This window comes from Mirounga angustirostris, unplaced genomic scaffold (assembly GCF_029215605.1).
Source record: "Mirounga angustirostris isolate CCGP_5_RB_7025 unplaced genomic scaffold, mMirAng1.0.hap1 SCAF_2, whole genome shotgun sequence".
NCBI lineage: Eukaryota > Metazoa > Chordata > Mammalia > Carnivora > Phocidae > Mirounga > Mirounga angustirostris.
Genome location: NW_026991710.1, coordinates 59075130 through 59090520, shown reverse-complemented (window position 1 = coordinate 59090520; position 15391 = coordinate 59075130). Strand labels below are relative to the sequence as shown.

The 15391-nt window shown below is 39.9% G+C and overlaps 1 protein-coding gene across 9 annotated transcripts in view; it reads right to left on the bottom strand.

The window, feature by feature from the left end:
• Positions 1–919: 919 nt before the first annotated feature.
• Positions 920–15391, bottom strand: part of MTHFD2L (methylenetetrahydrofolate dehydrogenase (NADP+ dependent) 2 like) — a 128336-nt gene continuing 113864 nt past the window's right edge. For all 9 annotated transcript variants that reach the window (XR_010409424.1, XM_045881010.2, XM_064584590.1 and 6 more), the window contains one exon: positions 920–2268. Coding sequence is in view for 8 of the 9 variants with exons in the window: in XM_045881010.2 (XP_045736966.1) it covers positions 2156–2268 (113 nt within the window). In the remaining variant the exon portion in view is untranslated. The remainder of the gene's footprint in view (positions 2269–15391) is intronic.

Here is a 15391-nt window from a genome sequence, read left to right as displayed (position 1 = left end):
ACTCCTCTGAGTCTTCTTCTTGACTAGGCCCCCTGAGCCCAGTCTTAGCAAAGAATGCTGCTGAGTCAGTTTATGGAGACCACCCCCCCCATACCTGATCAAGTTCCCATGCCCCACCCTTGATATCTGGCCTGCCTTCAGCAAGAATCCTGGTAAGCTAGTTTAGAAAGAATTCCCCTACCCTTGATATATAATCAATTTCCTCTTACAGTAATTTTCCACCTACTGATCCCCTTACTCTGCTCATTGGATGTTGATCCATAGCTGTCTTTGCTGTATTTGGAGTTGAGTTCAATCTTCTCTATTGCAATAGTATTGATCCCATTGCAATAGTCTTGGATAAAGTCTTCCTTATCATTTTTAACAAATGTCCGAACAATTTTTCTTTTCCAGTATTTTAGTCTCTAGAAAGATTCCCTCCTGAATTTTAGCCTAGCCAAAGGGCAGAAACCTTCCCAGAATAATTCCTCCTGTATTTTGAGGGGTTGGGGTTGGTGGGCTCAAAACTGCAGACTTCACCTTTTCCATGCACATGTATTTTGGGTCATTTTGTCTGTTTGGGGAATTTGAGGCCCTTAAGAATAAAATAGGCCCTTTCTGAAATGTTTGCTTGGGAGCTTTGAATTTAAACTTCTGTCGGGGTTATCAGACAAAGATTGGCCTGTACTGAATTTGGAATGGGCTATAGAACCTTTTCCTGCATGTTTAAGAAACTAGTACATTTCCCCAGTATGCTGTAAACAAATAGGCAACAATTCTACTCCTGAAACTAATATTACACTGTATGTTAACTAACTGGAATTTAAATAAAAACTTGAATCAAACCACAAAAAAAAAAAAAAAGAAAGAAAAAAGAAATAGGTAACAAATATATGAACAAAAAAGTTATAAATATCTTAAGGAAAAAAGAAGACAGGTATTCTTCAAATTGCTTTTATTATACAGTTAAAATATGATTAATTATAAGTAGTTTATTTTCACACATTGATCAGGAGCACACACTGGTAAAAACATGCACTGGGTAAGAATCATTGTTGGTACATAAACACACACTGGGATTGGGCATGAAAACAATACAATCAAGTACTTAGGGTAGTCTCAAAATAGCCTTCAACTGACATTCATGTGTATTTCCTAATTTACATTGTGTTAAAAATATGACATCTACTCTGAGAACCAACTGCCATAACAGAAGAGGGAAGAACTGTGGGCAAAAATGCAGTAGATTTTTAGTTATAGCCTAAGGTTTAGCTTTGGCACATTGTGTCATATTTTCCTATTAATTTCCGAATCTGTGAACAAACCTAATATTCATTCTTTAATGAAATCCTCACTCATAGTATACCATATTTTTCTAATATTTGTGGGAAAACACAACCACAGTTTTGTTTTATATGACTGGTTTTGGATTTTCCATTATTCCTCAAGGAAGGTATTATCCAAATATTTTTCTAGAAGAAGACAGAAATTACATGTAAACCCAACATATTCTTATTACATTTTTACTATGGCAAGTAGTCGTTCACAATTTGAAATGATCATTATTACCTTTCTAAGCAGCACTGCATTTTCTTTGCCTTCTTTGTTTACTTTTCTTTCCTTGAATAGAGTGTCATTTCTCATTAAGATGCCTCATAGGGTCCATTTGGGAGATACATGAATCAAGATTTTACTTTTAATATTTTATCTTTCTTTTAGCAAGTAAGCTCTTTTTCAGCTTATGATAAACAAAGTATATAAAAATTGAGACTGCTTATGTCAAAACCTAAATTGCATTTTACAAGGGCGCCCATTGGCTGACAAGACGATTGCTGAAAACATACTGTGTGTGATATTTGTGTCAAAAATACATTCATTTATTATGAGCCCTTTATTGTTTAACATTATGAACAAATATTATTCACAAAATAAACCACTGTTACCAAAGTTTTCATTGGAATTGTTTGTTTTGTTTTGTTTTTTTCCCCTAAAACTCAAAATCTGTTAGCAGGAAATGAGTCAGATTGTGTGAATCATCTGATCCACAATGATTCCATCCATGAAAAAATAAATACAATGTAGAAATAAATAGCTTTGTAGTAAAATATAAAGGTGTTTGCCCTTTGTCAAATAAATAAATAGCACGATTTCATTTTGCCTTATTCTTTCATGTGACCTAGTGAATGAGTTTTTTAGCTGCCAGAAGGGTGTTCTTCAGAAGCATTGCCACCGTCATGGGTCCCACACCTCCAGGAACCGGAGTGATAAAGCTAGCCTTCTTCTTAACAGCTGATGGAGAAAACAGAAAGCCATCTTTAGTTTTATATTTTTCTGAGAATTTCATATTTTTAAATAACTAGTCAAAAGATAAATTGAGGCATATAAACATTTTTTTAAAGATTTCTTTTTAAGTAATCTTTACACCCAACGTGGGGCTCAAACTTATAAATCCGAGATCAAGCGTCACATGCTCAGGGCACGTGGGTGGCTCACTGGGTTAAGCATCTGCCTTCGGCTTAGGTCAAGATCCCAGGGTCCTGGGATCGAGCCCCACATCAGGTTCCCTGCTCAGCAGGGAGCCTGCTTCTCCCTTTCCCTCTGCCCCTCTCTCATCTCTCTCTCTCTCTCAAATAAATAAATAAAATCTTAAAAAAAAAAGAAGAGTCGCGTGCTCTACCGACTGAGCCAGCCAGGCACCCCAAAAGTTTTTAAGAGTTTATTTGGGCATTTATCAATCTGAATTGGACAGCAGCGAACTGGAAGTGGTCAGCAGTGCTCCACTAACAAGGAGCTGGCGAGCGAGGTGGAAACAAAGCAAGGTCATTGTGGATCGGCTATCACTTAAAGCCTAATTGGCTGTATGTGACTGGTTGTCCTCAGGTTTTGATTTTGTAACCTTGGGGCATTTATAGACTTAGATTTTGGTTTGCTTACATAGGCTGCCATGGCGTGAGAGCCCCAGGAGTTCTAACAGCCTCCTTGTTTAATGAATTTAAGAGAATATAGTGGATTTTTCTGCATTACACATATAAATCTACGAACCTCAAAGCATTTTTAGAATGAGGTAGCCTACAAACACTCACACACTTAGGCAAAAAATCCTGTGTATGTTATCTAATCAGCCTAAGAGGTAGGTTGAATCTCCATGCAGTTGGTTTTACATGATGACAATCTATAACCCATGAGGGACCCAAATACCTGTAATTCCAGTTAACTACTTCTGAAATACATGATACTGGTCACAAAGGGGGAACAGGTTATAGACAGTTCAGCACACACCATTTGTTAAATTGATAAATTCCTGTTCTAACAACAATGTCACTTATGTGTGGACAATACGTTCCAGGGCACGTCTAATACAAGTCACCAAACATATTTGAATTACTGAGCATATACACATAGTTCTCTTCTAAGATATGCAGACTTCTTATTCAGTGAGTAGACTCAAAGAAAATGACAGAGAACTTTCAGCAAGTTTTATTTAAGAATGTTTTCACACCCACATTATTACACATGAATGGCCCCATGCTTTGACCTGCTGGTCTTATGCTTCACGATGTGAATATGAACAATGAAGTTTTCCCAGATAACTCTTTCACAAAGTTAGCATAGACAATACTTCTTTAACGCATATTCTGACATTATTAGTCACATGTTATTTAGATGTATGGCCTTTTACAAGTTTGCTCATGTATGCTTCTATAGGAAGCAAAACTAACAGATGTTTTCTAGATCGCAAGTATTATTTTTTGTACAATTTATATTGCCTTCTCGAAATAGGGTTTGTAAAGTTTACACTTACCTTATTTGAAGTTTAATAGTACACTAGAATTTTTTAATCATAGGAGGAGCAAAGGAAGAGTATTCTTTTGCTTAAGTACAAATAGGCTTAAAGACATCACAAAAAAGAAAAAAAATCCAGCTAGTATGTATTATCAATCTTCTCATGGCACGTAACAAAGACAAGATAAAGAATATTTATGATTCAGAAGGTAACGGATTAGTTTTCCAAAAAGCCCCTCTACACATGAACATTCCTTTTCCCTCGCCACACTTCCATCCAAGTCAAACAGTAGGCTACGTCACTAGCCATTCCACAAATAGGTATGAATTAGCAATCCTTTCCTCCTTTGCTCTAGCTATTCCTTCTACCTGGAATACTCTTTTATTTTATCCAAATAAGAATATCCTTATTATTCTTTAAAAGTCAATAAAATGTTACCTGGCTATAATTTTTCTCAAAAACTCACCCCTCCAATGTTGAATTAAAAGCCCCACCACCTGTGTGTTTCCAGTAACTTTCTACATAACTCTGTTATGGAAATGAACACACTGTGTTGTCTGTCCCCTTAACCAGGCACTGGCACCTGGATGGTAGCAACCTAGACTTTACAGCTGGTGCTGTCACCATTGGGTTTAACCTTAGAGTCTCTACATGTACAGGTCAGGCATTCAGTAAATTCTGATAAAGTGAACTAAATAGCCCTTGAAATTTATTTTTTTATTTTTATTTTTAAAAGATTTTCTTTATTTATTTGGCAGAGAGAGAGAGTGAGTGCACAAACAGGGAAGCGCCAGGCAGAGGGAGAAGCAGGCTTCCCGCTGAGCAAGGAGCCCAATGGGGGACTCGATCCCAGGACCCTGGGATCATGACCTGAGCTGAAGGCAGACGCTTAGCCGACTGAGCCACCCAGGCATTCCTAGCCCTTGAAATTTAAAATCTAAAATCAATTTGTAGGAATGTGTCAGTGGATACAAACAATTTAGTTCAAGCTAATTTACTGAAAACCTCAAGCTACCTTCCAGGACCTTTACTATAGAATTGGAAAAGCCATGCCCTTAAAATATCAACAAATCTCTAGAAGAAATGTACTACATTACTCGTGAATGGCCCCATGCTTTGTATGGGGCCATACATTAATAAAGAGTAATACTACTCTTTATTCTGATAATATTTAAAATCATGTATTTGTAAAGTACTGACTTTGAAATATCAATGGGTAAAAATAAAAGGTGACTGAATGATATGGTAAATGAAGAACCAAGTACAAACTGAATCTTCAGTGGAAAGCAGAATGGTTCATTTCACAATCAAAAGGTAGATAAAATTCATCATGTCAGCAAATTTGCTCTGGGTAAATAGTCATTTTATATAATGTGGTTTTCAACTTTGAAAGGTAAAGTGGCTTGGAATTATGCATATGTAAAAAATAGTGATAACCATAGCTACTATCAGTTGAATACCTGCTACTTACCAAGAACTTTATAAATATTATTTTAATAATTCCTATGGGATTATTATTTCATTTTAATAGAGGGAGAAAGTGTGTCTCCCTGAAGTTAGAGTGACTTACCACTCCCTTATATGGTAGAGACGAGATTTACAGCCACGTTTGAAACATTCTACCGTTCCAGAATCCCACCCCATCCCAATGTAACCGTATTACCATGACCTGAATAAGTAGAAAAGTCCCAAGAAAGGCTCATGTGCCAAAAATTAATGCAGTTTTCTCAAAGGGTTTGGAGGAGAGTCTGAAAAAAGAAACAAGGAGGAAAGTTCTAATAAAGTAACTTTCCTACATTTTTACTCTGAGTACTCACAGCTCATCATCTCCGAATTACATCCAGCACCTCAAATCGCACAGCTGGCTGAGCAGTCTGAGTTGCTTTCTTCCCCGGCGTCAGATCAGATAAGCCACTGGTGTGCTCAGGTAACATGACACTCCTCTTCCAAATTAGGATTTTTCACAAAATGCTTACTCTTGTGTTCTTTTGCTCAAAAAACTGAGGTTTGGGGTGAAGGGAGAGGGATGGGGAATGGATGAGCTGTTGCACTGTTGAGCTGCCTGAAATCTGTAGCTTGGGTCTGCTTTTTTGCACACTTTACTGCTAGAAAGTAACACACATTTATCTTGCCTTGCCCACCACTTCACAGAAATACACTATGTGATGGATAGTGGCTGCCCTAGCCCCAGCTACGGCTTCTCTGGACATTCACAAGCATTCAGTTGCATCAGCAGAGCCCCGTACATTACTCACTAAGCAGAAGATTATATCACTATGAACATACCTGGCTATTCAAACACTGTTTCAAGTATTTTTTTTAAATCTTTGAAACAAAGTGGGTGAATATGAGAATTAAGTTTGTACAGTCACGACAAGTCAACTGTGATGAGTTTGACGGAAAAAAAAAAACCCATATAAAGTCTCTATCCCTTTTGATTTGATTTTCAGGAGAATCTATATCTGAGAAAGAAATGTAAGTTTATCTGCCTCTGGCTAGTATCGTTTATTTACATAAGAACCAGGATGCGGAAGTATTGATTTCTCAAGAAAGGTAGGGAATTATCATTGGCAAATGCCAGTGGGTCAGATGCCAATGCTCAAAAGAAATTCTCTAGTCTAGTGATTTTGCATAACTCTATCAGGGCTGTCCTACATGACATGTTTACGAAGCGTCGGAAGTGGCTTGTGAGCTAAAATTAGTCATGTGAGAAAGAGTTAAATTTAATACGTTTGATGCTCTGAAAAGCATCTTCCCCAATCATGTCTGCAAGAGAGTAAGTTAACAAGCATTACATCACCAGAATAATCTCTCATTGGCTGGTCTTTCCCTGAGGGCAGACAAAGGTTTGCACCTGCTTGTAGAAGATGATGCTTTTAAAGATTAATCCTATTATGTGTGGGGAAAAGCGTTCTATATGCTCTATTGAAATGAATTACAGAAACACATTAAGGCAATAAGTTCCTTCAGAGACTTATTTACTCTGCATTTAGGTGTGAGGGAGTATGTGTGTGTGTTAAGGAAAATGCCAAAAATTCTGTATGGATGAGAACCAGGTACAGGCTCCCCCCTGCTATCCAAAAGTAGAGCATTCCTAGGAAACCTTCCATAAGCCAAAATGGTGTAACTGAAGAAGCATATGCCATTAATTTACAGGGAAAAAAGGTTGAGCATGCCCAGACCTAAAAGATAACCTCTCTTTGGCTTTTCTGACATCTTAGGGCATCTCTTGCTAACAGATGCACAAAATAAATGGGGATAATCCAGCCGCCATCTATCTGCTCACAGATATGCTCACAGACACCGTTCACAGCTCTGGTGGCTGGATGCTCACATGCTGAGTGCAGTTCCCGCGGAAGGAGCGTGGCGGGGCCCCTCTCTCTGCTGGGGGTGCGCACTGTCTCTGCAATGCTCACTGCGAAGCAAATGCTGAGCACTCTTTGCTTTGCACCCTTTCTTTCTTTCTTTCCTTCTTTCTTTCTTTCTTTCTTTCTTTCTTTCTTTCTTTCTTTCTTTCTTTCTTTCTTTCTTTCTTTCTTTTTTTTCAGAAAAGCTAAAATCCTCATTGCATTTCTTTCACTTAGCGAAAACAGATACTAATGTCATTTTTTCGGTAAAAGTAAAGTGGCAACATGAACTTTCAAAAAGCAGGGGAACATGCATTAGATCTTGATCGATATCAGGATTTTCACGAGAGGCTTGTGAACAGGATTGCACAATCAGAATTAGATTCAATTTCATGAAGTTAACATGATTCTAGAGTTACTGAAACTGACGGTGAATGCAAATAAAACAACCATCAGAGCCTATTGTTTTCTGCATGGAACCTGGTCGGGGGCATGAGATTCACAGGAAAATGACCTGGTCATGCTTCAGGCTGGTTTCTGAAAATGAAGACTATTTTGAGGAAAGGCAATGATTATCCTGCCAATTTATTTCAATGATCTCTCTATAAACTGTAGACACTGCAAAGTAAATTCTATAGATTTCCTTGAGAGTGATAGGGTTCTGCCAGCATGATCTAGAGTACCACAGAGTATGTTCAGTTGTATAGAAAGAAAAGAGATGACCATTTAAAACCAGTCATTTGGGATGCAAGACTTGACTTGGCACATTCTACTCTTTGTTTGACATACCCTTCCTGCACTTTTCCACCTGATGAATAGTTATTCTTCCTTTGCAGACCTGGCCTAATGTCACTTCCTCCGTGGTGCTCATTAACTCCCCAGGCTGAGTGAACTGTTCACTCACTGATCCATGAAACTTAGCAGAGTGATTTTCAAATTTGCAGCCATAATGCATGCTGGAACCCACCTCCTGAGAAAGGAATTCACACGACATATACCTCCTCCCACCTCTAGATTCTAGTGCACACCGCTGAGGATCGTTTGCTAAAGTGAGATTTCTAATAGTGGTGGTTTGAGGGGGAGGGGGTTATGCATGTTAACAGCAGCAAAGAGGAAGTTTAATACAAGGGTGAAATTCATTGCTTCGTTAAGCTACCTCACTTGGGGATTTCCTGCTTCTCAGTCAGGCCTCCGGCAAACGCCAGCAAGCAAATGCGTGAGTCGCAGTTGTTAATGCCCCATCGGTCAAAGCAAGTCACGTGGTCAAACTCATATTGAAAGTGTTAGGATAAGAAGAATGGTAAAGCCACAAAGCCAAAGGGATGTGCACATGAGGACAGAAGAAATACCTAATCTTTTTTTTTTTTTTTATAATCTACTATAATAGTCTTTTGGCTTAGAGACGAAATCTCTAACCTGCTGCCAGATTCATTCTTTCAAACACAGATTATTAGATCACTTCAGCTTTGAAACATTCGATGAATCTTCACTGTCTTCTGGGATAAAGTATAGAGTGTTTATACTTGTGGCAGTTAAGATCTTTTAGGAGATCTAGGCCCTCCAACCGGGTCTGGCGTTATTTCCCAACCCTTGCATATTTTCCTAACTTACTCACCGTTGCCACACTGGCTCCAGTTTGGCCCAGACAGAGTCACCACAAATGTTTCTTGAGGAAGACAGCCAGAGCCACTGTCCCCTGGAGCTGATAGCATAGCTAGGAGATGGATATTAAAAAGATAATCACCCAAATAATAATTGAACTCTGGCTAGGAAAAGTGCCACACGTGTGAAATGTGAGGAGGCCCTCACTGAGCCCTGCACACCGATGTGAACGATTACTCATGAAGGATACTAATAGCAACATAAGAGACCTCAAAATGTCCTTCAACAACTTAGGTAAGAATGAAAGAAAATGTATGTGACTATTAATCTTTGGTACCAGCAACCTATGCTTCATGACAGGGTGTCTCTGGCTGGTATGTTCTCTGTCATTATTTCTTCTGGAAACTTCATGTTCCCAGGTTCCTAGGGTCTGGACTTAATAATCCAAACTCTCACCTAAGATACTTTGTTAGGAAGACTTAATAATTCTTTGGCAGATAGTGAATTTCTGCTTTGGTGCATTACATACTACTCCAAAGTATCCAGATAATGGAATTTCCAGATGTACCTACATAATCGATTCTGCTGGCATGGCTTGGAAGTTGTATGTTCTGGCAGAGTCAAACAATATATGTGTGCTTTATAAATGTATTTTTGGGTGGAGGATAAGGAACTCATGTCTCAAGATCCTGCAATATTGTTGTAGTTCTCTTTGTATTTTGCCCCGTTCTCTGCCATTTTTAAGGAAGCACTCCATGACCCATGTCAGGTTTGCCACAAGGCTACAACTAATTTTTAAAGCCAACTTCCTTCCCCAAAAGGAAAAGGAATGATTCCTTAGTGGTGGCAAGACAGCCGATGAAAATGTCCTGTTTTTTTCATATGAATTTCAGCCTTCTGGTATGCAGGTATGATTGTCTAAATTAAATGTTTGGAGAATTTTCCCATGCTTCTAAATGCAGGCCATTTAGACATGACCTCTCAAACACATCCACTATAATGAAGGGGAGACAAGCTTCAGGAAAATGAAGTACATGAATAACAACCAGAAAAACCTGACTGGCATAGGACTGGAGAAATAGTGTGACTCAGGAGGTAATATGGAAAACATTCCACTTTCCCATATGGTTGATATAAAAATGACACTTAAGAGCATGATGAGCCAGAGAGAGAGAAGGGCTCCTTGGCGAGTGAATGGCTCAGCACTGAACTCTTGCAAGGCAACAAAGAATCAGACACCTCAAAGGAAATTCACTATGCTTCCTCTTGCATTTATCTGGTTGCCTGATTCTGGGGTTTCTACAAGATTTGTATATTTATTAGGGCATTCATTATCTCAGCACCCTTTGGGGCAGTAATGGGACAGAGAGGATTAATGCCTTAATGGAGTAAAAGAGTAAGACTCTGATCCACATTTCTAGACAGATTGTGCTGGCTTTATTAGCTTTATTTAAGCACTTTATTTGCACTTACAAATGCATCCCTCACCTATTTGCTGTGCCATCTGTACGTGTAAGGTGGCTAAGCCTTTTTTTTCCCTTTACTTTTCTCCTTACATTAAATCAAATCTCCACATTTCCAGCTACCTGCCTCATAGATGTGAATACCAAAAGATACTTCTCATACCACTCAGGATGCATTCAATGGAGCCAAACGGCAAATCAATCACCGAATAAAAATCTGAAATTGCTTTCTGTGAGCTCTGTCTATGACCCATCCGTGGAACCTCCTTCCTGACCATGGATGGTATCAGCTACCAGGACCAGTTTCCATTTCGGTAGGCAGGAGTTAAGGATTACCGCCATGTGTATTTCTAGTACTCGACCAAAAAGACGAACACTATCTCCCTTTCATTACTTCTTGAGAAGAAACATAATCATCATATACTCCTGTCATTCTCCCCAGTCCTTTTTCCTCAAGCCACCGAACATTCCGATCATACAGTGAGAAATCTGTAAACTAGATAGGCTGTTTGGAGTGTCCTCCAAATCTGTTGGCAAAGCATGGATGTCGGTAGCCTGCCATCGTCAACCCAAAATACTAGGAGATAAAATCTCCTTCCAGAGATATTTGTACTTTGGTATGGAGCCCGGGGAAATAACTACAAAAAAATCTCGTTAGGTGTAAAAGAAGAAGAAAGACTTGCAGAGGCAGCAGCCCTTCTCTTGTTCCTGTGGATGTCCTTTCTGTGCTTCAACTTTTAACTCCTCTATGAAGGTAGAGTGCTCAATGTCAAATACGTTCTTGTACAAAGAATGTCTTTAAAGCTGACCTGATTTCAAAGACCTAGACTTCACAATGAGCACCGTGTTGTAAAATGTAAGGGTGCGGTGAGCCACAGTGCGGGTAGCTGGCTCCCTGAGAAGGATCTCAGAGGGACCATGACTACTTGTTTTATGAAATGACCTGTACAGGCACTATGACCAGTGTTTGTAGCAGTCTCTCTAACAGAGACTTTTGCAAATTTCAAGCCACTTTTTAAAAATGACTGGAAGAGGGGAGCTTGGGTGGCTCAGTTGGTTAAGTGTCTCTCTCATGATTTTGGGTAGTGAGATCCAGCCCTGCGTCAGGCTCCGAGCTGAGTCTGCTTCAGATTCTCTCTTCCTCTCCCTCTCCCCCTCTTGCTTGTTCTCTCTTTCTCTCTCAAATAAATAAATAAATCCTAAAAAAAAGATTGGAAGAAATCACCTCTGGGTTAAAGTGTTAGGTCTTCCCTTATCCTAAAGCTGGACTTTCAGGCTACCTTGTAATCATCTATCACAAAAAGTTGATATTTTGAGTCAGATTGGCCATATTGTTATGAACTGAATGTTTGTGTCCCTCCAAAATTTGTATGTTCAAATCCTAACCTAGGAAGTGATAGTATTAGGAGATGGGGCCTTGGGGAGGTGATTAGGTCATGAGGGTGGAGCCCTCAGGAATGGGATTAATGCCTTTATTAAAGAGACCCCATAGAGCTCTGCCACTATTTGCACTATATGAGGATACAATGAGAAGTTAGCTGTCTGTAACCCAGAAGAGGGTCCTCATCAGAATCCAACTATGATGGCACTGTGATCTTGGGCTTCCAGCATCCAGAACTGTGAGAAATAAACGCTTACTGTTTAAGCTACCCAGTTTGTGGTAATTTGTTATAGCAGCCTGAACTAAGACACATACCATCAAACTAAATGATTAACGCTGAACACTGAGTTGGTGGGGAGTCACTTCAACTTTGTTTGTTTGTTTTGTTTGTTTGTTTTACAATATCACAGATTAATAGTTCTGTATAAGTGATCTACTTCAAAGAAAGTACCATTTCCTTAGAAACTGGTAATACTCCCTTACTTTCCCATCTTGTAGAACACATACTTGGAAGTAAATACTGCCAAAATCATTTCCAAAAGAAGCTTACTTTAAATCAAAGCAGAAGGACAAAGGGAAAAGAGAAAAAAAGAAAAAAAGAGAGAAAGGCAAACCATAAAACAGACTCTTAACTACAGAGAACACACTGAGGGTTGCTGGAAGGGAGGTGGGCAGAGGCATGGGTTAAATGGGCGATGGGCATTAAGGAGGGCACTTGTGATGAGCACTGGGTGTTACTTGTAAGAGATGAATCACTAAATTCTACTCCTGAAACTATTATTACACTATATGCTAACTAACTAGAATTTAAATAAAAGCTTGAAACATTAAAAAAAAGAAGAAACTTATTTTAGCATGTTATCTGGAGAATATAAATTCCATGAAAGCAGAAACTTTATCCTATGCATGGCTATATCCCCAGTACCTTGAAGGTATCCTGAATGAGAAATGTGTGTTGCGTAAATCAATGGATGTATTATTACTGGATCTGGATTGTTGTAGGTTAGTAATATGTTTGATGCTACCTTGAGTGGCAGCTTTTGTTCCCATTAAGGCAACTTTAAGGAATTACTTCTGTAATGTAAGAGTCACATTAGAGATTTATAAGTACAGAGGAGGATCATACACCTGACCAATGGTATGACTAAGAAGGCTGAGACCTGCTGTGGGATAGAGAGACAAAAGAAATATAGGACAAGAAGCTCACCTTACAGAGGCATACAATTCAGTAGACAACAACTGAGTAGAAGTGTAAGGTAGTAGAGGATTAAGAACAAAATGAACAAGGCAGATGGGACCTACTATAGGAACTTGGAGAAGGTGGGGATAAGCATGAGTGCTTTAAAGTGGATTCATATGATTTTTGGGTGAAGAGTAGACTTGGCCAGAAGAGAGTTGAGGCCAGAAAAACAATGAGGGACAGGGTGGTAACTGCAATGTGAAGTTACGTATTTCTGGGTTAGTACCGAAGTGAGCATGGAGAGGAGGTGAGTGATGGGAGCGTGCGTCTGCGCGCATGCGCACACACACGCACACTGCCTTCTGCTAGGCACTGTGCTCAGCAAGTCACATACATTAGCTCATGTGAGGTGGTTATTTCATTTAATCTTCATAACAACTTTATAAGATAACCATTATTATCTCAGTTTTTCAGATGATAAAATCAAGTCTCAGAGAGGTGAAGTGATTTGCCTAAGATCATAATTGTTTTATGCAATAGAACTAGGATTCAAACCTAAGTCAGCCTGACTGCAAATTATCATCTTTTAAGACTGGACATAATATACAAAGACCATGGAGTGACAAAGTAATTCTCAGGTTTCAAAGGTGAAATACTGAACATTCACAAGACATCTGGAAGTGACTATAGTAAAAGAAGAGAAAATAGAGATTAAAAGCTGCTTTAAAAGCATTCCAGGGGCGCCTGGGTGGCTCAGTCGTTAAGCGTCTGCCTTCGGCTCAGGCCATGATCCCAGGGTCCTGGGATTGAGCCCCACATCAGGCTCCCTGCTCCGCGGGAAACCTGCTTCTCCCTCTCCCACTCCCCCTGCTTGTGTTCCCTCTCTCACTATGTCTCTCTCTGTCAAATCTTAAAATCTTAAAAAAAATAAATAAATAAAGCATTCCACAGGTTTCAGTTCCACATCTAGTAGTTTCTTAGAAAATGGTACTGGGCTTCTATAATAATTCTAGACCTCTTTTGTCCTCATATTTTGACTACTGGGTTAGAATTTTGAGGAATAATTCTGACCAGATAGAGTCCCAAATTATAGAGTCCCTTTTGTTGTAGGAGGGATGTCATGTCAAGTAGAGATGCTCTGAAGAATACAAAGTAAGCCTCCAGCTACTCGGGGCACAATTCATGATTGTTTACAATGTCCTATCTTCCTTGTTCAACAATGGTGAGCCGACTATTGGGTACAAAAGACCTTTTGCAATTTTTCTTCTTTGCCTTTGGTCTGCTATTTCTCACCTGGAAAGAGCCCCTTCTTCTCTCTCTCTCTGTCCACTCTCTCCCCTATATACACACACACATTAGGTAAAACTCATCTCAAAAGGATTCTAGAACTGGCACCTTTACTCTTGCTTATTTGAAAACTCTTAGAGTCATAATTGATTCTTCTCTTTCTTTTATATCTAATCATTCAGCCAATCCTTCCAGCTCTTCCTTTAAATTATATCTACCATCTAACCACCTGTTAAGACCTTCATCCATTACCGTGCTGGCCCACACCCCATCTTGGATAATTTCTTACTTGGATAATTACAATAGCCTCCTAACAGGTACCCTATTTATATCCTAACCTCTCTAAGGTCTGTTTGCCATCAGTAGCCAGAGTGATCCTGTTAAAACGCAAGTCAAATGTCATTTCTTTGCCCCAAATCCTCTAATAGCTTTCCACCGCACTTAAAGTAAAATCCAAATTTCTTTCCACAGCCCTACATGATGTGGCACCTTTGCTGCTACCTCTTTGACTTTATTCCCCACTGTTCTTCCCCCTATTTACTCTGTGCCCATGACAGCCAGTAGGCATGCTGATCCTCAAGGCCTCACACTTGCTGCTCCATGTGTGTGGACTGTCCCTCTCCTGTACGCCCACATGGCTCTCTCCCTCACTTTGTTCAGGTTGGCAGTGCACCTTCCCTGAACACTCTTTTTAAGCGACCTTACTCTATAATTCTCTAGCCTCCCTGATGTTGTTTTGTTTTTGTTACAGCAACACTGCCTAATATATTACATGGATATGTATATATTTGTTTATTACCTGTCTTCTCCCACCAGATATAAGTTACCTGTGGGTTAGGACTTTGCCTGTTCAGATCACTGTCGCGCCTCGAGTGCCTATCACAACGCCTGACACGTAACATTGCTCCAAACCCTCCTGCATCCCAGCCTCAGCCTCTCTCTGGCCTCCAGGAATTCCTGAGAGGGCCAAGGGAGGCTCCTTCCCTTCCCACTGTGCTCCTCAGCTCTGTTTGCAAAGGGCTGTTGTGAGCGACCAGAGAAGCCCCTCGGACTACAGTGCTGGGAATCACGGGCCAGGAAGAAAAATCACTGGCAGGAAACAGGCTCAGCTGTTGGGACCCCTGCAGGGCTGGTATAGACCATCCTTGGTGTAGTTTAAGAAAAGGGCAGGTTGTGGGGTGCCTGGGTGGCTCAGTCGTTAAGCGTCTGCCTTCGGCTCAGGTCATGGTCCCAGGGTCCTGGGACCAAGCCCTGCATTGGGCTCCCTGCTCAGCGGGGAGCCTGCTTCTCCCTCTCCCACTCCCCCTGCTTGTGTTCCCTCTCTCGCTGTCTCTCTCTGTCAAATAAATAAAATCTTTTTAAAAAAAA